Source organism: Hyperolius riggenbachi, chromosome 4 (genome assembly GCF_040937935.1).
Source record: "Hyperolius riggenbachi isolate aHypRig1 chromosome 4, aHypRig1.pri, whole genome shotgun sequence".
Taxonomy (NCBI): domain Eukaryota; kingdom Metazoa; phylum Chordata; class Amphibia; order Anura; family Hyperoliidae; genus Hyperolius; species Hyperolius riggenbachi.
The window spans coordinates 293,512,841-293,536,112 of record NC_090649.1 but is presented as its reverse complement, the minus strand read 5'-3'; the positions used below and the strand labels follow the sequence as shown (position 1 = coordinate 293,536,112).

General features: G+C 43.6%; 1 protein-coding gene across 6 annotated transcripts in view; it reads right to left on the bottom strand.

Annotated features, from left to right (window-relative positions):
- The window catches only part of TPD52L1 (TPD52 like 1), a 172,195-nt gene that overhangs the window by 131,842 nt on the left and 17,081 nt on the right, over nucleotides 1–23,272 (bottom strand). For 2 of the 6 annotated variants that reach the window (XM_068231461.1, XM_068231464.1), the window contains exon 1: nucleotides 3,971–4,088. The exons of 1 other annotated variant lie outside the window; for it this stretch is intronic. In XM_068231461.1, the coding sequence (XP_068087562.1) occupies nucleotides 3,971–4,019 (49 nt within the window). In that variant the 5' untranslated portion in view covers nucleotides 4,020–4,088. Of the gene's footprint in view, nucleotides 1–3,970; nucleotides 4,091–23,272 lie in introns of those variants that run through there. 3 more of the 6 variants (XM_068231463.1, XM_068231458.1, XM_068231462.1) reach the window with 3 other exon arrangements.

Sequence of the window (23,272 nt, the reverse complement as noted above, 5' to 3'; positions counted from 1 at the left end):
AAACAAAAATAAATAAAACTAAAATACTTTTCTTGAAAGTGATATTATTTATAATAACTGATTAGCTCATCTCCTAAATAAGCATGTTGTTCCTAGGCTTTCCTGGTTTGTCATAGTTCAGTACGTCTGAACCAGGTTAAAAAGAACACTGCAATTTTACCGGTACTACACAGCGAGCACTGCCCAATAACCCATCGATGCCAAATGCATTACCAGATTAATACGCGTGTTGCTATGTTAACGTGTAGCGTGCGTTAACCTAGTAACATGTTGCGCTAATGGGTTAACAGATGGTGTTCTCGCTGTGTTAGTACCTGTAAAATTACTGGCCTTATCCGACCCAATAGCGCTATTTGCAAGTTGTAGTGGCAGGCATAGGAAGTAAGTCTGCATGTGGTTCACGTTGCATGAGCTTTCATAAACCGGAAATATCAGTTTAAAGTGAACCTGAACTGAGTAAAATTATTTAAAATAAATACATGATGTATCTGCAAATATGAATATTACATACTTACCTTACCATCAGTTCCTCACAGAAGCTCACCATTTTCTTTCTTACAACAATTCCTTCCATTTCTGACAAGATTTTGACAGAACTGAAAGTTGCTGTCAGTTATATATCAGTTGCTGTCAGTTATAACTGAAAGGACAACTCATGAGCAAGGTAATGTCCATGTTTCCCTATGGCTCAAGTGGGTGATATTGCAGTTTAACAGTGTGCTGACCAGGAAGCTTTTATGTGGTAATAGACATTTTCAAAATGGAGGACAGAGAATTCCCTTGTCCACAGTGGACAAGCAGGACACAGGAGAGTAGAAAGAGATTGATAGGTAGACTACTAGGGAGGTAAGTATGATGTGTATATGTTTATTTTGAATTTGAATTTTCAGTTCAGGTTTGCTTTAAAGAAATCCTGTAAGAAAACTTCCCCTGGGGTACTCACCTCAGGTGGGGAAGCCTCCGGATCCTATTGAGGCTTCCCCCGTCCTCCTTGGTCCCATGGCGGCGGAGATAATGCTCCTCGAACAGCGGGTATGTAAATATTTACCTTTCTGGCTCCAGCTCAGGCGCAGTATCGCCTCTCCGCCTCGGAGATAGGCGGAGCGGAAATAGCCGATCGCTGTTGGGCCGCTCTACTGCGCAGGTGCAAGTCTCCTGCGCCTGCGCAGTAAAGTGAACCCGATGGAGATCGGCTATTTTCACCTAGCTCCGTGCGCAGAGCCGTAATAGCGCCCCCGCTGGAGCCAGGAAAGGTAAATAAATCAGCGCTTATCAGCTCTTGTCAGGCTTGTCGAGGGAGGATTCCGGGACACTTCGGGGGAGCCAGTGCTGGACTGCCTGCAGGTACAGGGGTGGGGGAAGCCTCATTGGGACCCTGAGGCTTCCCCCTCCCGAGGTGAATACCCCCCAGGGGGAACTTTTTTTTTGTTACAGGTTCTCTTTAAAGTGGAGTTGCCTTTGTTTGACATTCTCTGTAATGAGGCGCTGACAAAGTGTTGGTACTATATCAAGCATGGACAAATGTGTTTGTTCCTTTACAGCTCATTTAAAGCGAATGGGAAACAGGTTTTTTTTTTACATTTCCAATAGCTTATTATGTACCTATTTCTTTCCTGTGCTGCTCAGTCCCCTTATCGTGTGAAATGTTGCAGCCTGGCACCCAAAATCTCGTTTATACTTATCTGACCGGTTCGTTCAAATATAATGCTGTTGGGAGAAGGCAGAGCTTATTTTCACTGCTCTGTCTCTCCTCCGTCATTCATTTCCATCACCTCTCCTTTCCCCGCCCCTCTGAGTCGCCCTTCCGATGACGCACAGCTTCCGGGTCTCACTCTCAGAGCGGCGCATAGTGATGCTGCACAACAGGCAGCGCTGACAGCAGAGGAGAAGACGCATAGTTCTACTCAGGGAAAAAGTTATGAGTAGAACTATGCAACGTTTCATGGCCGGGTACTGCTTCTCGCGCGACTTTACCAGCGCTAGTAAAGAGGAAGAGGCTGCTGACCCGGAAGAAAAAGGTAAAGGTCAGCAGCCATCTTGGATAAAACGGGCATCGGTGCTGGGTAAAAGAAACGGATCCAGGGGTGGAGGAGCGGCAAAAATACAGTAAGGAGAATGCTATCTTCATTTTAAACAGGTCCATGTTTTTTTGTTTTTTTTTTATTTGATTCCCATTGGCTTTAAAGCGTTTTATAACTTCAGAAAAAATGTCATTAAATGATATGCTCATTTTCTTCAACAGAGACCAAGAGTTAAGTGGACATGTCGGCAGATCTTATGTTATCTATGTCCATTTTCAACATATCCCTTGCCTCCTCCATGCAGAAGTCCCATCCTGCACTACTTTTCTGGTCATCGCACGGAAAACGGACATGTCTGCTATGTTCTCCAAGGCTATCTGAAGAGTGATCCGTGACACAGTGGATCAGATTGTACATCACCTCCACTGTGACATTCCACATTGTCAACTCAGCATAGTGTGGACTTAACCTCAAGCATAGCAAATGTAAAAAAATAAATATAGTATATCCACTGTACAGATATATTCTAAAATGTCATTTAATAAACTGTATTCAAGTATTTTTGGTACTATAAGATGCTCCTGACAATAAGACGCACATAGGTTTAGAGGACAAAAACCAGGGGGAAAATATAAAAAACCTGGTGCATTTATGATGTTCCTGACCCAATTTATGTGTCTCTCTTGTACCTCGTGTCCCCCTGCGTTCTCCTCTGCCCCCCTTGTGTCCTCCTCCATTTCCCCATTGTTCCTTTTGTGTCCTCCTCCATGCCCCTTTGTGTCCTTCTGTGTCCTCCTTCATGCCCCTTTTGTCCCCTTGTCCTTTGTTTTGTCTTCCTGTGTCCTCGTTTGTCCCAGAGTCCTCCATTTTGTCTCCGTGTCCTCGTTTGTACCCATTTTCCTGTTTGTACCTCTGTGTACCTGTTTGTTCCATTGTGTCCCACTTTTTGTCCCACTGCGTCCTCGTTTGTCCCCTTGTGTCCTCTTTATCCCCTTGTGTCCTCATTAGTCGCCCGTTATTCTCCTTTTTGCCCCCTGCAGAGTTAATAGCAGTGGAAGCTGATCGAGTCTTTCACCTGATGCAAGGGGACCGCGGCAATCAGAGACCTCTCCTCTTCCTCACTGTTCTCCTAGTGCCGGTCATGTGTAATGAACCACTAAGGAAAAGCTGGCACTAAGGGAACAGTGAAGGAGAGGAGAAGCCACTGAGCCACTGATCGCTGCGGTCACCCTCGGATCAGGTGAAAGACGCACTGCTACTCGCTGCTAATTACTATGCATGGAGTGGAGGAGGACATAGGGAACAAAGGAGGACACAGTGCAGGGAGTCCAAGACATTGCAGCAGGTTGGCAGTTCATATTAACGGACTCCCTGTATTTGAAATATAAGGAATGTAATCATTCTACTGTTTGGTATCATCATGTGACCCACACTGAATGTGCACCAGAAAGCTGTTAATGAGATCATAAACAAACTGAAGGGCAAGCCTGTTAAAGGCAACACCACCTTCAAGCAGCTTAATTCTTTATTTTTATCTGGTAAACAAGTAATAAGAATTGCTAACCAGGCAATCCAAAAGTTAAAATCACTATTTCTTTTCTTGTTGATAAATGATCATTCCCCAGTTTACCTGCCTCTTATTTGGTACACACAAAATTTGGTACACAAAAAGGAAGTTGCAGGGCATGCTGGGCTGTCCTTTTCTGCTTCTCCACTTCCCCCGAAGCCTTAACTAATGCAGCCTGATTGGCTGAAGCCTCTTTCCCTCCTGTTTTCCTCTCCCACACCTCTTTACCTCTCTGATTGGCCAATATTTCTCATGCTGAGACAATGCGCCCACTGCTCCCCTTCAATTCCAGCACAGCACATCACATCACAACTTTGTTAAGCTAAGTAAGTAACAAGCACTCTTTGAATGTTTAATGGACATTTCATCTGTTTACATGCACCTGCACTTTTGTTGTATGCTGCTTGATACAATTGATTATTAAACTGCATCAGTGCTGGATTTTCATTCTCTTGTTGTGTTCATACACTTCAAACTGACACAGACGAAACAAACAGTTTGCTCAGGAAAAGTGGACCAAACCACCTGTTGGAAGGAGCAGAAGTCAGTAATTGCTTGCCTATAAAGGTTGGATTACAAAATAGTTTTTTTTTCTTGCATGCCACTTTCAAAAGTGCTATTAAGGCTTCTTTCACATCTGAGAACGCGTGCAGGAGCCATTCTCCTGCACACGTTATGGCCTGCGGCTTGTCCTCGAGATGTTGCGGTGTGATGCAATCAGTGACCATAGTTATTCATTCACCTGAAGGGAAAACGCCGGCTCCAGATGATTAAAAGCTTGCAGGTGCGTCGAACCGCAACGCACCAAAACACAGCATCGGATGTGAAAGGTAAAATGAAAGTTTATGGACTTTCATTTTACTTTGATATTGACTTTCCATTAAAACGCAGAAAACAGGCTCAGATGTAAAAGAGCCCTAATGGAAATATTCTGACAAGTCAAAGAACTAAAGCTTAGGTTCTTAAAGAGGAACTGTAACGTCAAAACGTCCCCTGGGGGGTACTCACCTCGGTTGGGGGAAGCCTCCGGATCCTAATGAGGCTTCCCACACCATCCTCCGTCCCTCAGGGGTCTCGCTGCAGCCCTCCGTGCAGCGGTGACGTCAATATTTACCTTCCCGGCTCCTGCGCAGGCGCTCTGACGGCTGTCGGCTCCGAAGTAGGCAGAAATACCCGATCGCCGTCGGGTCTGCTGTACTGCGCAGGCGCAAGTTTCTGGCGCCTGCGCAGTAGAGCGGACCCGACGGAGATCGGGTATTTCCGTCTATTTCCGAGCCGAAAGCAGCCACAGCGCCCCCGCTGGAGCCAGCAAAGGTAAATATTGAATCTACAGTCGGGTCTGTCGCCGGCTGTTCGGAGGGCTGCAGCAAGACCCCCGTGGGACAGAGTACGGCGTGGGAAGCCTCATTAGGATCCGGAGGCTTCCCCCACCCGAGGTGAGTACCCCCCAGGGGAGGTTTTTGATGTGACAGAGTCTCTTTAACACATGGTACGCGTACCCCAGGAAGTACTTTAATTGGGCGTAGGGGGCACTTGACTTTGTCAAAGATGAACCATTACAGTAAGTTTTGAGATTTAAAAGAAAGATACATGGGGCTTGATTCACAAAGCGGTGCTAACCTACTTAGCACGTCTAAAGTCTTTAGACGCGCTAACCAGGGTGCTAAGTAGGTTAGCACCGGATTTCTCAATCAGATCGCGCGTTAACTTTGCGCGTGCAAAGTTTTACGCGCGCAAAGTTTAACGCACGCTAAGTCCCATAGGCTTTAATGGGCACTTCGCGCGGAGCGCCCTGCGCTCTGTGCAGTACGCGCGTAAAGTTTTATGCGCATAAAGTTTTGCGCGCGTAAAGTTTTATGCGCGAAAAGCTTGTTTAGACGTGCTAAGGGGGTTTTCACAGGCGTGCTAACAGTTAGCACCGCTTTGTGAATCAAGCCCATAATATGTAAACAAATCTGAATAAATATTTATAGTTAGTTAAAAGTATCAAACAATGGTTTAAAAGCATGTACAGTATACACAATTATGGAGCACTCCTGACAAATATGTTTGTGTAGAGGGGTACTTGAGATAGTGCTGCAAACAGTAGGGACACTAAGCTAATGTAGACATTAATAAAGTGGCACATGCTATAATCATTTTGAGAAGCACTGTTCTGAAGTCAGATTTTTGATATATGACATTGGCCTCAATTCACTAAGATCATGCTGGAGATAATAAGGCAAGAGGAAACTTACCTCCACATAAGAGAGAGTTATCTTATCTCTTCATTCCTTAAGTTACCTCCTCTGTAGTTATTTTACCTCCTCTGTAGTTAATTTACCTCCTCTGTAGTTATTTTCACATGCAGTTAATAAACAGCCTGTCTTTAACTCTGGAGTTATTTTAAGGATTGAAGAGTTAACTTAAAGACTGAAGAGTTAACTTCAGGTTTGCCTGAGGTAAAATGTTTCCTGAATACTACATGCCTTATCACCATGGTAACAACTCTAGAAGAGTTATTAAAGACAGGAGATAAGCTTAGTGAATTGAGGCCTTAGTATGGTAGGTCGGTACTAAATATTTTTTTCAGTTTCAAGTTATTTCTGAGCCAATATTTTTTATTTTTTATTAGAGGTTTTACATGTTTGTACATGTGCAATAATACCCTTGTGCTGTGGTAAGTTTGTCTGTTACTTCAAAATGCAAATGGCACCACATTTTTAAAGAGAATCTGTACTGTGAAAATCTTTCATAAATAAAAGTACCAGCCTGTTTGCTGACTTCTCCTAGCCCCCTCTGTGACATTTTCACTGCTCCCGCTGCTTTCCTGGTGACAAAATCACTGTTTTACTCATTGTTTTTGTAAACAATGAAGATGGCTGTAAAACAGGAAATACATCATCAGAGCAGGTGCCTGTTTGCAGAAGCTCCTCTCAACGTGACTTGACTGCTGAAATGTTTCTCCCACTTGTTGCCTTAGCTGCTTGTCTGGGCTTTGAACTGATCTTTCTGCACTCACAGCTGTTCACAAGGTCACAGACAGGCTGGCTGTGAGTAGAGACCTTGCATGTGACTCATACATACAGCACACACACAGAGCCTGCAAGGGGCATGCATAACTTCTCCCCATCACAGCAGAGGCAGTGCATCCCTCCTTGGCTCGACAAGGCTTGAAAAAGAAAAGAAGATAAGATATATTACAGAAACAGTGCAAATAGAAAAGGCTGCAGTAATCCAGAGCACATTAGAACAGGTATAGGCACTTATAGGATAGAAGAAATAAAGCTGAACATTTTGTTACATAGGCCTCAATTCACTAAGATCATGCTGGAGATAATAAGGCAAGAGAAAACTTACCTCCACACAGTGAGAGAGTTCTCTTATCTCTCCATTCCTTACGTTACCTCTTCTGCAGTTAATTCACCTCCTCTGTAGTTAATTTACCTCCTCTGTAGTTAAGTTACCTCCTCTGTAGTTATTTTCACACGCAGTTAATGAACAGCCTGTCTTTAACTCTGGAGTTATTTTAAGGATTAAAGAGTTAACTTAAAGACAGAAGAGTTAACTTTAGGTTTGCCTGAGGTAAAATGTTTCCTGAATACTACATGCCTTATCACCATGGTACCAACTCTAGAAGAGTTATTAACCTGCTGAGCGGTCTGGACGAGCTCAGCTCGTCCAACACCGCCAGAGGCTGCCGCTCAGGCCCTGCTGGGCCGATTTCCACCAAATAAAAAGCAGCACACGCAGCCGGCACTTTGCCAGCCGCGTGTGCTGCCTGATCGCCGCTGCAGCGCGGCGATCCGCCGCGTGCAGCGGCGAAAGAGGGTCCCCCCAGCCGCCCGAGCCCAGCGTAGCCGGAACAAACAGTTCCGGCCAGCGCTAAGGGCTGGATCGGAGGCGGCTGACGTCAGGACGTCGGCTGACGTCCATGACGTCACTCCGCTCGTCGCCATGGCGACGAGGGAAGCGAAACACGGAGGGCCGCTCATTGCGGCCTTCCGTGTTATTCCTTGCCGCCGGAGGCGATCGGAAGATCGCCTCCGGAGCGCCCTCTAGTGGGCTTTCATGCAGCCAACTTTCAGTTGGCTGCATGAAATAGTTTTTTTTTTAATTTAAAAAAAACCCTCCCGCAGCCACCCTGGCGATTTAATCAGAACGCCAGGGTGGTTAAAGACAGGAGATAAGCTTAGTGAATTGAGGCCAATGTCTCTTTAAAGTATGTTTAAAGCAAACCTGTGAGCTCCAAATAAAAAAGTTAACCACTTCTCTACTGAGGGGGTTTTCCCCTTCTGTACCTAAGCAATTTTCACCTTTCAGCGCTCCGTCCATTTATTCGCCTATAACCTTATTACAACTTATCACAATGAAATGATCTATATCTTGTTTTTTCGCCACCAATCAGGCTTTCTTTGGGTGGTACATTATGCTAAGAATTATTTTATTCTAAACTATTAGACCTAAGCCTGTTAATATAACAGGCTCTAGGTCTCCCTCCCACCCCTGTGACTGCCACCGCCACCGCATGTTAGAGCGTATGAGCGCGTATGCACCCATGCGCACAGCCCACTGGCCCTGTCCTCCTTCTGTCCCAATGGCTGTCTGTGCTACACATTCGCAGTAGCGCAAACGCACAGACACAGGGACAGGGGACACAGAGACACTTGCCTATCATTATATAGGATGAATTTTAATTGGAAAAATAAGAAAAAAATTGAAAGAATGTGTTACTTTTTCAGCCATTATATTTTTAAAATAATACATGCTACTGTAATTAAAACCCACACATTTTATTTGCCCGGGTTATTAACAAATTAAAAATATTTCCCTAGTAAAATGTATGGCGCCAATATTTTATTTGGAAATAAAGGTGCATGTTTTAAAATTTTGCATCCATTACTAATTACAAGCCCAAAATTTCATTAATAACATTAACCACTTCAGCCTTCAGTCGTTTTTCACTGTATGCATCCGACCAATTTCCACCTCCCATTCATTCGCCAATAACTTTATCACTACTTATCCCAATTAATTGATCTATATCTTGTTTTTTTCCACCACCAGTTAGGCTTTCTTTGGGTGGTACAATTTGCTAAAGGTGGCCACACACTTATAGATTTGCAGCAGATTCAACCATCAGATAGATTTCTGTCAGATGCCTGTCAAGTCGAATCTGACAGGAATCTATCTGATGTGTGCCAAACACTAGGAACAGATTTACATTCCATTTCTATTGACAATTGATCTAGATGTATTATTCACCATTAGATTCAATGCAACTCTATGGTCCATCTGCCATCAGCAGATCGACCTAGATTTTCCATTCTGTCAGATAGATCAATTCGATCAAAATAAATTGAAATCGGGTGCAAATCCATCGATTGGCTGATTTGAAAGAATCGATTTCCGATCGATTCTACAGAATCGATCGTTCGATCAAAGCCTGAAATCGACCAGTGTATGGGCCCCTATAGAATATGAAAATGAGATATTATTTCTGTCGTCATAATATGCACCTTCACTGATGCTAAGCACTTATCCACAACATTGTGACTTTAAGTTTTACAGTTTGGAATAATATTGAGATTAAGTGACAGGTTTAGGTTAAAAAAAAAAATTTCACCTGCTGCCATTTGGCAGCATGTGCAGAGGTAAGTGATTAGACAAACAGGATTTGAGCAGACATATTATTGCAAAAAATATTTGCTAATATAGACACAAGTATGTTTAAAGGGGGCGGGGGGGGGGGGGCAAGGTCCTCGACCTATTGAATGACTATGTGTTGTAAAAGCAAAAGAAAAGGGCACCCCCCTGTATAGTGATAATGAATGTAAACAAATAACTGGTGTATGAGACCAAAGAGTATGTGCAAAAAGGACGCTCCTGCGCCCGTCCGACTAGTTCCGCCGAAGCTGCTGAGGGGGAACTAGTAGGACGGGCGCAGGAGCGCCCTTGCAGCCGTCCCCAGTCCCATTCCAACTCATACATTGGGTAAGCCTTGCTGCATTTCCCCCTATCTTTGCCTCTCTTCTCTTTCACTTCACCTTGTCCACTCTTATTGATTGATTATATCTTACACTTGTTTTAAAGCCGGCACTGTTTGAATCAAACATTTTTATTATCCTCCATGAGGTCTTATTGTCACTTTTTTAGTATTAGTAGTTGTTTCACTGTTATGGATGCTTAGTTTAGGAGGCATTATTCATTACTATCTGCACCATTTATTGTACTGTGCTTTGCTTATATAGAACTGTGATAGCACTATACTGGTTTACAATTAGATATTACACTTTGGATGTTTAATCCCTCACAGTTTTCCATAGTGGGCACGCACAATACTTTTTACTACTTACAATATTGTTGTGCAGCTTTCATTATCTTATTGGCGGGCTTATGGCAATTATTGACCATTATTAGGGGCAACTGGGCTGGGGTATGGGATTGCCTTGTTTTTAATTGTTTTTATTGTTTGGCATTGGTCTAATAAAGTGAGTCCTTTTTGCACATACTCTTTGGTCTCATACACCAGTTATTTGTGTACATTCATTATCACTATACAGAGGTAAGTGCACATCTTTCAGATAAACTAGATCCAGATGCATAAACACATGTGCGATTTCTGTTTTTGGCTTCCTTTTAATCTATTTACTTGATTGTCTACAGACTCTCATGAGAAGCCACAGTTGGTAATTTAATGGACCCACAGAAAGCTGGACACCAGTAGTGGATTAAGTTTGGTGGTCACAGATATTTAATTTTAACCTGCAAACATAACTGTGGTAACAATCTCCTGGCAACAAAAGCAATCACACGGGATGCCATAGAAAATGAGTATAATAAACCTCTTGGTAGCAACATAGCACAGATTGAATTGTAGTTTTCTGATGAAACTCACTGTTTTTCCACTGGCTTTGAGAACTTATTTACACATTCATATTTTCAAGCCAAGTCTGTGTACAGTATGAAGTATGTGATAAACACAAAGCAATTCAAGTGACTGATTCAGACTAGCTAATTTTCTTCATTTATTAGTTTCTATAAATCTGTGTGAAGTCTCTCAGTGCATTCTTTCTTCACAAGCAGCTATAATGTTGCATGCATGCAAAGAATTTAATGAGAACACTGACACCTACTCGCAATGTTTTTTGCTAAGACTTAGAGTAGGCGGTTGATCTGTAGCAAATCACCACCTGGAATCAGCACTGCCATGCACTGCTCTGCTAAAATGTCAATTACCACTGAGCAGCACACTTCAACTACTGTAGACGACAAGTCAAACATACACTAAGCACACAATGGTCAAAACGAAGGAGCTAAAATAACAGATAAATATGGGGATTTATGAGGATTACACAAGTACTGTTCCGGCTGTGCTGTACAGAAAAGAACAAACTGTTCACTGGTAGGAAAGAGTATCGCTAAGATCAGAGCCTTCTGGGGAGCAATCACCACCCATCTGTATGCACTTTATAAAAAATGACTTAATAGGCTTCATGTCTCCATCTGATTGCATCTTCTCTTTTCATTGTTTGAGAACAGACGTTAAAGTGACTATGATGTGACATGTAACATGATGAGATAAATGTTTATGTGCAGTACCAATCCTACTTAGATCTCCCTGTGTTATTTTTCCTTTTATTGTATAGGTTAGCATATACAGGACTAATGACAGTCTCTCCACAGTAGGGAAGTCAGGACAGCAGTCTAAAGCCTGGTACACATATCCAATTTTGATTAGCCAATGATTGGCCGATGCTTCTCTGAAGGTTTCTTAACAATTAGGTTTTTACGGGAACAGGTTGTTAGCCCATTGCCCACCCCCCAGATTTGGAGGACCAGGGTATCCAATTTAGTCTGGAATATCACCTTTGACCTGTCCGGCTAGGGAGGACCTACCGGTAGCTAAGCTACCGCCGGTATAGCTCTCAGGATCACCTATTTACACAAGCCCCACCACTGCAACAAAGTAAGGATACCTTCGGAGGCCAAGGCTCAAATTGAGCTGTAGCGCGATCAGAGGAGAAGGAGGAATGATTGGCCAATTTTACCACTTCCATATAGTATGACAGCTTACTTACACAACCTGTTCATAGCATTTGAAAATTGTGCAAAAAGGTGGATCAGCGCAACACCAGGCCGCCTCCGAATGGCCTCCATCAGAGATGCGCTGAGCCCCCCCAGGAAACGCAGGTCACGTGTATGCTCGGTGTGTATTCGACCCCACAAGTGGGGCTTGCACTCTTTTGCAGGTAGGCACTAGTCTGTTTTTAAGTAGCGCTACTCATTTCCTTGCTATGTACTAATGTAATTCGTTTTTTGTCAGCTGCTCCCACTTAACAGCCATGCTTTTGGTGTATATGCAGAGCTTCTGTTTGGGTTCAGGGTGCGTTTGTAGTTCCTGGGGGGGCTCAGCGCATCTCTGATGTAGGCCATTCGGAGGCGGCCTGGTGTTGCGCTGATCCACCTTTTTGCGCAATTTTCAATTTTCGATTTTATTTGATTAGCCGCACCCAGGCTATGCATATACATAGGTTAGGATTTAGTTAGTGTTAGGCCCCTCCCATGGAGGATTGACTTCTTCACAGTGGGAGCTGGGAGGGAAGAGTACCTAATAGGTTGCATGCAAGCTGTTAATGGAAACCAACATCCTCCTCTAGTGGTGGACAGGTCACGTGTATGCTCGGTGTGTATTCGACCCCACAAGTGGGGCTTGCACTCTTTTGCAGGTAGGCACTAGTCTGTTTTTAAGTAGCGCTGCTCATTTCCTTGCTATGTTCATAGCATTTAACCACTTGCCTTCCCTAATCATTTTTACAGTTCAGCTCAGCTCTGATTACTTTGGCTATAACTTTATCAATAATTATCACAACTAAATAATCTATATATTGTTTTTTTCAAGACAAATTAGGCTTTTTGTGCATGATATTTGTTTTTAGTAATTACCTTATTTTCTATGCATTTTAAAAAGAAAATAAGGAAAAAAAGTGAAAAAATACACAATTTATCCACTTTCATACATTATAGCTTTAACCACTTGAGGACCGTGGGCTTTACCCCCGTTAAGGACCAGGCACTTTTTTCCATTCAGACCACTGCAGCTTTCACGGTTTATTGCTCGCTCATACAACCTACCACCTAAATTAATTTTGGCTCCTTTTCTTGTCAGTAATAAAGCTTTCTTTTGGTGCTATTTGATTGCTGCTGCGATTTTTACTTTTTATTATATTCATCAAAAAAGACATGAATTTTGTCAAAAAAATGATTTTTTTTTAACTTTCTGTGCTGACATTTTTCAAATAAAGTAAAATTTCTGTATACATGCAGCGCAAAAAATGTGGAAAAACATGTTTTTGATAAAACCCATTCAGCCTATATTTATTGGTTTGGGTAAAAGTTATAGCGTTTACAAACTATGGTGCAAAAAGTGAATTTTCCCATTTTCCAGCATCTCTGACTTTTCTGACCACCTGACATGTTTCATGAGGGGCTAGAATTCCAGGATAGTATAAATACCCCCCAAATGACCCCATTTTGGAAAGAAGACATCCCAAAGTATTCACTGAGAGGCATAGTGAGTTTATAGAAGATATTATTTTTTGTCACAAGTAAGCGGAAAATGGCACTTTGTGACAAAAAAAAAAAGTTTCAATTTCTTCTAACTTGCGACAAAAAAAATGAAATCTGCCACGGACTCACTATGCTCCTCTCTGAATACCTTGAAGTGTCTACTTTCCAAAATGGGGTCATTTGTGGGGTGTGTTTACTGTCCTGACATTTTGGGGGGTGCTAAATTGTAAGCACCCCTGTAAAGCCTAAAGGTGCTCATTGGACTTTGGGCCCCTTAGCACAGTTAGGCTGCAAAAAAGTGCCACACATGTGGTATTGCCGTACTCAGGAGAAGTAGTTTAATGTGTTTTGGGGTGTATTTTTACACATACCCATGCTGGGTGGGAGAAATATCTCTGTAAATGACAATTGTTTGATTTTTTTTTACACACAGTTGTCCATTTACATAGATATTTCTCCCACTCAGCATGGGTATGTGTAAAAATACACCCCAAAACACATTATACTACTTCTCCTGAGTACGGCGATACCACATGTGTGGCACTTTTTTGCACCCTAACTGCGCTAAGGGGCCCAAAGTCCAATGAGTACCTTTAGGATTTCACAGGTCATTTTTGTTTCAAGACTACTCCTCACGGTTTAGGGCCCCTAAAATGCCAGGGCAGTATAGGAACCCCACTAATGACCCCATTTTAGAAAGAAGACACCCCAAGGTATTCCGTTAGGAGTATGGTGAGTTCATAGAAGATTTTATTTTTTTGTCACAAGTTAGCGGAAATTGATTTTAATTGTTTTTTTTCACAAAGTGTCATTTTCCGCTAACTTGTGACAAAAAATAAAATCTTCTATGAACTCACCATACTCCTAACGGAATACCTTTGGGTGTCTTCTTTCTAGAATGGGGTCATTTGTGGGGTTCCTTCACCGCCCTGGCATTTTAGGGGCCCTAAACCGTGAGGAGTAGTCTTGAAACCAAATGTCGCAAAATGACCTGTGAAATCCTAAAGGCACTTTGTGACAAAAAAAAAAAAAGTTTCAATTTCTTCTAACTTGCGACAAAAAAAATGAAATCTGCCACGGACTCACTATGCTCCTCTCTGAATACCTTGAAGGGTCTACTTTCCAAAATGGGGTCATTTGTGGGGTGTGTTTACTGTCCTGACATTTTGGGAGGGGCTAAATTGTAAGCACCCCTGTAAAGCCTAAAGGTGCTCATTGGACTTTGGGCCCCTTAGCGTACTTAGGGTGTAAAAAAGTGCCACACATGTGGTACCGCCGTACTCAGGAGAAGTAGTATAATGTGTTTTGGGGTGTATTTTTACACATACCCATGCTGGGCGGGAGAAATATCTCTGTAAATTACAATTGTTTGATTTTTTGTTACACACAATTGTCCATTTACAGAGAGATTTCTCCCACCCAGCATAAGTATGTGTAAAACTACACCCCAAAACACATTATACTACTTTTCCTGAGTACGGCGGTACCACATGTGTGACACTTTTTTGCAGCCTAGGTGGGTGATCAGATTGCCCGCAAGGGGCAGGTTAGGGGCTGATTGATGGATGGCAGTGACAGGGGGTGATTGATGGGTGATTGACAGGTGATCAGGTGGATAGATGCATACAGTACACGGGGGGGGGGGGGGGGTCTGGGGAGAATCTGAGGGGGGGGGGTGATCAGGAGGGAGCAGGGGGCAGTTTAGGGCTTAAAAAAAATAGCGTTGACAGATAGTGACAGGGAGTGATTGATGGGTGATTAGGGGGGTGATTGGGTGCAAACAGGGGTCTGGGGGGTGGGCAGGGGGGGGGTCTGACGGGGTGCTGTGGGCGATCAGGGGGCAGGGGGGGGGGAAATCAGTGTGCTTGGGTGCAGACTAGGGTGGCTGCAGCCTGCCCTGGTGGTCCCTCGGACACTGGGACCACCAGGGCAGGAGGCAGCCTGTATAATACACTTTGTATACATTACAAAGTGTATTATACACTTTGTATGCGGCGATCCGGGTGCTAGTAGCCCGCCGGCGCTTCTGAATGACGCGATCGCGCCACCCATGCCCGTAAAAGGACCGCCGCCATTTGTCTATACGACGGTCCTTGCGGGGTCCACTTCCCGGCCGCCAATTGTATATACGGCGGTCGGGAAGAAGTGGTTAAGGTAAACAGTTATATTGTACATTAACCAATTGAGGACTGTAGGCTTACACCCGCCCTAATGACCAGGCTATTTTTTACAATTTAGGCCACTGCAGCTTTAAGGCCTAACTGCAGGGTCGTACAGCTCAGCACACAAGTGATTCTCCCCCTCCCCCTTTTCTGCCCACCAACAGAGCTTTCTGTTGGTGGGCTCTGATCTCTGCCGCCCTGTTTGTTTATTTTTTTATTTATTTGTTTTTTTTAAAGAATAAATTTGACTTTTTTATTTTTATTTTATACCCAGCCTTCCCTCCCCCCGCCAGCCAATCACCGCGATCGGCTGTCATAGGCATCAGCCTAGCGGGGATCAGTGATGAGAGACTGATGACAGAGCGGAGCATCGGAGTGCGCAACCCCCTGCAAACGCCAATTGGCATTGAGTAGTCCTGGGCCTGCCGCCGCATCCACACCAATTGGGATGGAGCGGTCCTTAAAGAGGCACTTAAGTGAGAAAAAAAAATTGAGTTTTACTCACCTGGGGCTTACCTCAGCCCCCTGCAGCTGATCGGTGCCCACGACGAGTCGCTCTGATGCTCCGGGTCCCGCTGGCGGCCACTTCCGGTTTCGCCGTCAGGACCTGTCAGGCTGGGGAACGCGGCTGATACTATGCGTTCCCAGCCAAAATAGCACCCCTATGCGGCCGTATGTCCGCATAGGCACCCGTATGCGGACATATGGCCGCATAGGGGTGCTATTTTGGCTGGGAACGCGTAGTATCAGCCGCGTTCCCCAGCCTGACGGGTCCTGACCGCGAAACCGGAAGTGGCCGCCAGCGGGACCCGGAGCATCAGAGCGACTCGTCGTAGGCACCGATCAGCTGCAGGGGGCTGAGGTAAGCCCCAGGTGAGTAAAACTCAATTTTTTTTTCTCACTTAAGGTTCACTTTAAGTGGTTAAAACCACACATGTTGTCTATCTCTCCTGTTTACTTTAACAGTTCATTTGTTTTATCTATGTATTAGATGTAACAATTAAGTAATGTATACAATCTTACTGTTACTGTCTGCTCCTGGACTATGTATTTTAAACTTGTTTACTAATTAACTCTGCCATTGAATTCCCTAGAAGGAGGAGAGGGGTTCACAATCATTCTTTTATAACTCTGCATTGATGTTATCAGGTCAGAGTTAAACAGTGTTAGCTAAGGTTTTGTAGGTAGGAAAGCGCAGAGACTTATTTTCACGTCATCTGGACAGGAACTGGTTAAAACTTATTCTACCTAATACTACATGGAGGTTGTAAGATTGGCCTTGGATTGGATGAGTGTACTAGGCTAAATTCTCAATAACTAATTAGAGGTAAATTATAAGGGCTTGGTCACATTACAAATCGTTAGCCTAATCGCAAGCACTGAGCGATTTGTTCATCGCAATTCAAATCACTTTTTCAAGCACTTTGCGATTTCCCATTACTTTCAATTGAACACAAACGCCCAGAAAATGGTACAGGAGCCCCGTTTGCGCTTCAGTAGAAAGCGGAGTGCTCATATATGAACACTACCAAAGGAAATCATTGCACGAGCGCTTTTAGAGCGATTTACAAAATCGTCAGCGATTAAAAAAAACCTGCAAACGCTCATAGTGTGAACAAGCCCTTAAGGTGTGTGGCTGAGAATGGCAATTGTAATGCTGCTTTGTGCATCAGGCCCAACATACTGCACCATTCCAGATTTATTGAAAAGCTATAAACAGCAGTTTGATACGGCCCTAGATCAAGAAAGACACTTCATAGAGCAGACTTCCACAGCATCCAACCGACCTCACTGGTGGGAAGGGAATGTGCTCCTTCCACTCCACAGGACATTCCTGATGGCCCAATACACAATCTCCTCCCCTTTTATGTCCTAGAAAGGCACTGCAGGTGAAAATGCTTAAAGTACCCCTAAACAGGGGGGATATCTAAGATTAGGACATCATGGATTAAGCCCATCAGGGGCGTAGCAATAGGGGTTGCAGAGGTAGTGACCGCATCGGGGCCCTTAGGCCAGAGGGGCCCCGAAGGGCCCTCCCTCAACTACAGTATTAGCTCTCTATTGGTCCTGTGCTGGTAATAATCACTTCTATAGATGCTTTGAATAGTGGTAATCATTAACACACTGTCCCCCATCCCCTTCTTAGACCTCTGACACTTTAGTTGCCATTGGCAGGTTTTGGTGCGCCATATCAATTGTTATGTATAGAGTGCTTGGGGGGCCCCATTGTAAAACTTGAATCGGGGCCCACAGCTCCTTAGCTACGCCACTGAAGCCCATGGTGGGCTAGATAACCTTTTTAGAAGTGCCCTTGCACTGCTTATTGTCTTCAGGGTTCCCCCTCCCTCTTCAGTCCCCGCTCCTTGTAGCTCCCGGACGTTCCTGTGACCAGTGCAGAGCAATTTTGAACTGTGCAGGGATGAGTTTTGTGCTGTGTCTGAGCAGTGAAAGTATACGCTCATGAACGAGCACTTGTTTTCTTGATGTTCACATGGATTACAACTTACAACTTGTGCCTGCGCAATTTTAAGTCACACGAAACCACTAGAGGAAGCTTCCTGGTTTTTATATTTGACTAGAGGTTTCCATCAAATAAGAAGGCAACCAGAAATGGAGGGGACTCTGCCGACAAAGAACAGCATCAAGACGCTTCTAGATAATCTAGCCCACCATGGGCTTCAGTCATTTTTTTGTCCCCAGTTCAAGGGTACTTTAAAGGATTATCTCCCGTCAAGCTGTGTACCCTACTTCATAACCAGTTTTTACCGTTAATAATTTTGGAGTCAATACATAATCAGAATTAAAGTGTGTTTTTGAAGGAAATGCAAAGTGATAGGCATGTGGAAGATGTCATCTATACTTAAGGCAGCCATACACTGGTCGATTGCCACCAGATCGACCAGCAGATAGATCCCTCTGTGATCTAATCTGATCAAACAGGGATCTATTGGCTGTCTACACTGCAAACAGATTTTGAATCGTTTTCACTATGAAATCGATTCACAATCTTTGGAGCTGCCACCGCTGCCCCTGGCATACATTACCTGATCCGGCCGGCGCGAGTCCCCCGGTCTCCGCTGTCTCTTCTCCGCTCTGGGCTCCAGCTTCACTTTACTTCCTGTCGGGGGAAGATTAAACAGTAGAGGGCGCTCTACTGTGAAAACTTCCCCCAACAGGAAGTAAGTGAAGCCAGCCGGAGCCCAGCATGGAGAAGGGACCACGGGGACACGCACCAGCAGAACAGGTAATTATTGCCGCTATCGTCGGTCATCGGGCATTCGACCGCTGTTATCGACGCACTCCCGGCCCGCCAGTGATCGAGCAAAATTTTCTGTGAGGACAGATCGACGGGATCGATCGATTTCGGATGGAAATCGGTCGATCGGTCAGCGTTTGTGCATCGATTTCACGGCAGATTCGATCACAGTGATCAAATCTGCTGTGTATCGGCGGGAAATCGAGTAAGTGTATGGGCACCTTTAGCGTTATGATTTGCCAGCTGTTTGGCTGTCATGCGATCTTTTATTATTTAGTAGTTTCCAAGTGACATACCAGAAACAAGAATCCAGCCAGTGGAACCACAAAGCCGTATCATACAGATTTTTAGCTAATTTTCAGTCAATGATTCTGATGATATTACATAACAGAAGATGAAAACAACATCTAGGCACTCTGCACAGGCACATGACCGTTTTCCATATTTAAAAATGTGACCAGTCGCTCAACTGCCAGGCAGAACAATTCCTTCTTCATTTCAGACACAGTATCAGATATATAGAGCTCAGTGTATCAGGCAAAACTGTCCTTCCTCAGGTGCTCTCCCACCAAAACAACAGTATATCTTCTATAAACACAGCGGTAATACAGTGAGCAACATAAGTATTTGAACACCCTGCGATTTTGCAAGTTCTCCTACTTAGAAATCATGGAGGGGTCTGAAATTCACACTGTAGATGCATTCCCACTGTGAGAGACAGTAATAAAAAAAAATCAGGAAATCACATTGTATGAATTTTAAAGAATTTATTTGTATTGCACTGCTGGACATAAGTATTTGAACACCTGGCAATCAGCAAGAAGTCTGGCTCTCAAAGACCTGCTACTCTGCCTTTAAAAAGTCCACCTCTTCTCCACTCATTAATCTAAATTAGTAGCACCTGTCTGAGTTCTTTAAAGAACTCAGCCATACTATGCCAGATAAAAAACAGCATATATAAGTAGATAAATACTAGCTCTACTTACATAACGTGTATTGCACAGTCCAAGTGTTGATTTCAGTGAACTTTATAAAATAAAAAAAGGTAAATGGAGAGAATTCTGTTCGCTGGCAGGGGCCATCTTTATTCCCTCCAGCTGAAGCCAATGGTGAGGTAATTTCCTCCCTCACTCCCCCCTTCTCCCCACACCAATTGCAAGCGTTGATTGTAAATGCAGGGAATCCCTAAGGAAATGGTAGCAGGGACAGGGGTCCCCATGGATGCAATGCGATGCGGTGGTTGCAGCCACTGCCCTCATGAATCGGCTGAGATGCCTGTCGGGCTGGAGTGTGGGGAGGGGGCAGACACGGGCAGTCATGGGAGGCAGCCAATGAGAGGAAAGAAGTGAGAGTGACACAGGCTGCAGCCAATCAGGCTGAACTAGCTGTGTCTGTGCAGAAGCTCCAGCCTGCACTGCAACTTCTCTTTTGCGGCTGATTACTGGCTGCTTATTTAGGAGCTGGGCACATGAGGATTAATCTCTGCAATAAAAAAGTAAGATTGATTTTAAAGTTATGCATTGCCTTTTTAGCATTCCTTTTATATGATCAACAGATAGAAATAGAGAATTTATTTTGTTTTTCATGCCTAACAGTTACTCTTTAAAGACACCTGTCCATCATGCTTCTTAAAGGACAACTATCACGAAAATTGTAACATTATAAATACATGTAAACATATACAGATAAGAAGTACATTTCCTCCAGAGTAAAATGAGACATTAATTACTTTTCTCCTATGCTGCTTTCACTAACAGTAAGTAGAAGAAATCTGACAGAACCGACAGGTTTTGGACTAGCCCATCCCCTCATAAGGGATTCTCAGGGTTTTCTTTATTTTCAAAAGCACTTAGTGAATGGCAGTTGCTCTTTCCAACTGCCAAAAAAGCGTGCAGCGAGCAGGGAGGCTAACCAGCATCTTTTTACAAATCATTTTGAGTTAGTGTCTTTATAAAGAATAAAGGCCATGCTGAGAATCCCCCATGAAGAGATGGACTGCCGGTCGGCTGACGTCGCTGATGACTCTCGCCGCGCCGATTGGCAGATTCCGTGGTGGGAGTGGCTGAAAGCGTGCCTCCGCTTCTTAAGCCTCCAGTCTTCATTCGTTCCCTGTCTGCTGTCGTGAATACTTTGTGTTGGAGCTCAGACCTTAGACTAGTGCCAGGTGTTGAAACCAAGGACTTCACACCAAGACTAGTATTGTTGTTATATTGTATTTGATTACCTGTGTATGATTCTGGCTATACCTCTGACCTTGCTTCCTGCTTAACGCTTCTGTACTTCTGCCTATCTGATTAGTTGCTGAACTCTGCCTGATTACTGATTACTCTTCTGTCTCACGATTCTGTACTGATACTTATCTCTCTGTTGCCTACCTAGTACCTGGCCAGCCCCTCTGGTGAAGGACTAGTCTGTATTTTCCTATTCTCTCACTGTTTGTACCTATTCCAGCCCTTTGGAAAGGTCTGTGCTAGTATATACAGTCAGTGTACTGATAGTACTTTACCAGCTCCACTGGCAAAGTTCCTCTCTACTATTAAAGTTACGGTTGCACTAATACACAACTCTGTCAGTATCTCTACCAGCTATACTTGCATTATTGGTGATTCTGCAGATCACCACATAATCAGGTATTGTGTCTGTATTATTGGTGATACTGCAGATCACCTATAATCAGACGTCTGAGTTGCAGCACCCAACCGTTACACGAATATGTATTATTCGGGAATATAAGACCCACCGCAGTTTTGGGAAAGAAAAAAAATATATATACGGTAATATAACACAATAAAGCGGGTTAAGGACAATTCCACTTTTCCTGAAAAAAAAACCCCAAAAAACTCAGTGCTTTCAGCTCCGCTATATATATTGCTGTCAGTCAATCAATTAGTGCAAGTTCTGCAAAAAGAGTAAAAATGGCCCCTGTTCTGTGCAGCTAATTAGTAATTACTTCTGCAGCAAGGAGGAATTACTGGACAGTCTCATGGCGGCAGTATTCAGAACAGAGCACATGCTGTATTCAAGGCTGTAAAGAAGGGAAATTTGAACTTCATGCACGTTTTGCAATTTTTTGAAATGTGAAAGTCTTTGGAAATACTGCAAAGTGAAATTATCAAACTATTTGTGCTGCGCCAATAGCACAAATTTCCCTTTAAAAGCAGACCTACATTTATAAGTAACACTTTAAATAAATCAGTAGAATGTCAATATTATAAAAGTGCATTAATATTTTGAGTAGAAAGCTTACTTTTTTCTTGCTATCAATGCAAACACTATTCACTTATTTCTACCTCCAAAGACTTTGCCATTGCCCAGAATTAAAGGCTAGGGAAGAAATGGGCAGGGGGAGAAATCATTTATTTGTTACCATTAGACAGACAATGCAAGGGTAAGATAAAACGATCTTTAACTGTGTATGCTGAAAAAGGGTGCCACAGTAATTTGGGTACAGGGAGAAGCCGTAGAATATTGGTAAAATTAGGATATTCCACTATTGGGCACTGGTTAATACTGATAGTACAATATCGGCAATTGTATGGATGTTCTACTTAGACTTTACCAAACATCTTCTCACACTAACCCACTCTCTACCTACTTCTAACACTAACCTATCCCCCCCATCTCCGCCACTAAAATGTCCCTCCGCCCATATGTGCCCTGCCTTCCATATCCGCTAAATTTATAAGAAGCTCAAATTATACATCGGGTGATGCTATAACCAAAATTAACACTGTGGTGCCATTTTTTACTGTCGGAGCCGAATTACTTGCTTTGCTTAGACTTAGGTATGGGAAGCAGGCTGTTTACTCAAGAACCTAGGATTCACGCTTTTGTCATGTCTAGGGCCATGGGCAATTGGTTGCAGATGTGGGAAACTTAGATGACGAGGATTGGGAGGTTATAATCGGTGTAGGGTTTGAGTTTTTGATTTTCGCTAAAGACCACCTTATACAGCTCAAGTTTTTACACAGGGTCTATTTTACCCCTTACCGTCTACATAAAACGGATACATCAAGATCTGACCAATGTCCCAGATGAAATCAAGAAATTGGAACATAATTGCATTTGCATTCTGTCCCAACTTGACTACGAACTGGAGTCGTGTTGGTGGGCTGGTTTCTCGGCTGCTGGGTCATCCATTTACCATTGATGCAAAAATAACACTGCTAGGTCAGTTTGGCGCAGACAAAATTAATAGATATAAAAAAACTGTACTATTTTGTTAGCTGGGCGCAACTGAGCTAAGTAATGTACCGATTCTATGTTTTTACTGGCCGTCTCGCTGCTGCCAAATGTATCAAAAGTGAGTTAATTGAATTAAATTAAGCCGGCGGCAATGTAACAGATGAAGCCGCCGGTTTTGGCTCTCTCTCCTCCTCCTGCCTCTCTCCTATACAATACTGGCAGCCGGGGGATATGCGTGTCCCCCCAGAGTCGTTCGCCTTGCTATGTTAGAAGATGCCGTAAATTGCTAGAGCATAACTGTGCGGATATCTTTTTCATCTGTGGCTACTTATGTTACATTCCTGCATACCTGGTGTCACCTTTTCCCCTTATGCTTTCCCCTAGTTCCATTACTGACAATTGTTTGTACTGTTGTTTTTGATTATTCAAAATTCAATAAAATGTAACTGTTATAAAAAGGTATAGGAAGCAGAACTACAATGCATGTCCTCCCATCCCACCAGTTCCCACCACCACTGTGCCTTTCTCAATC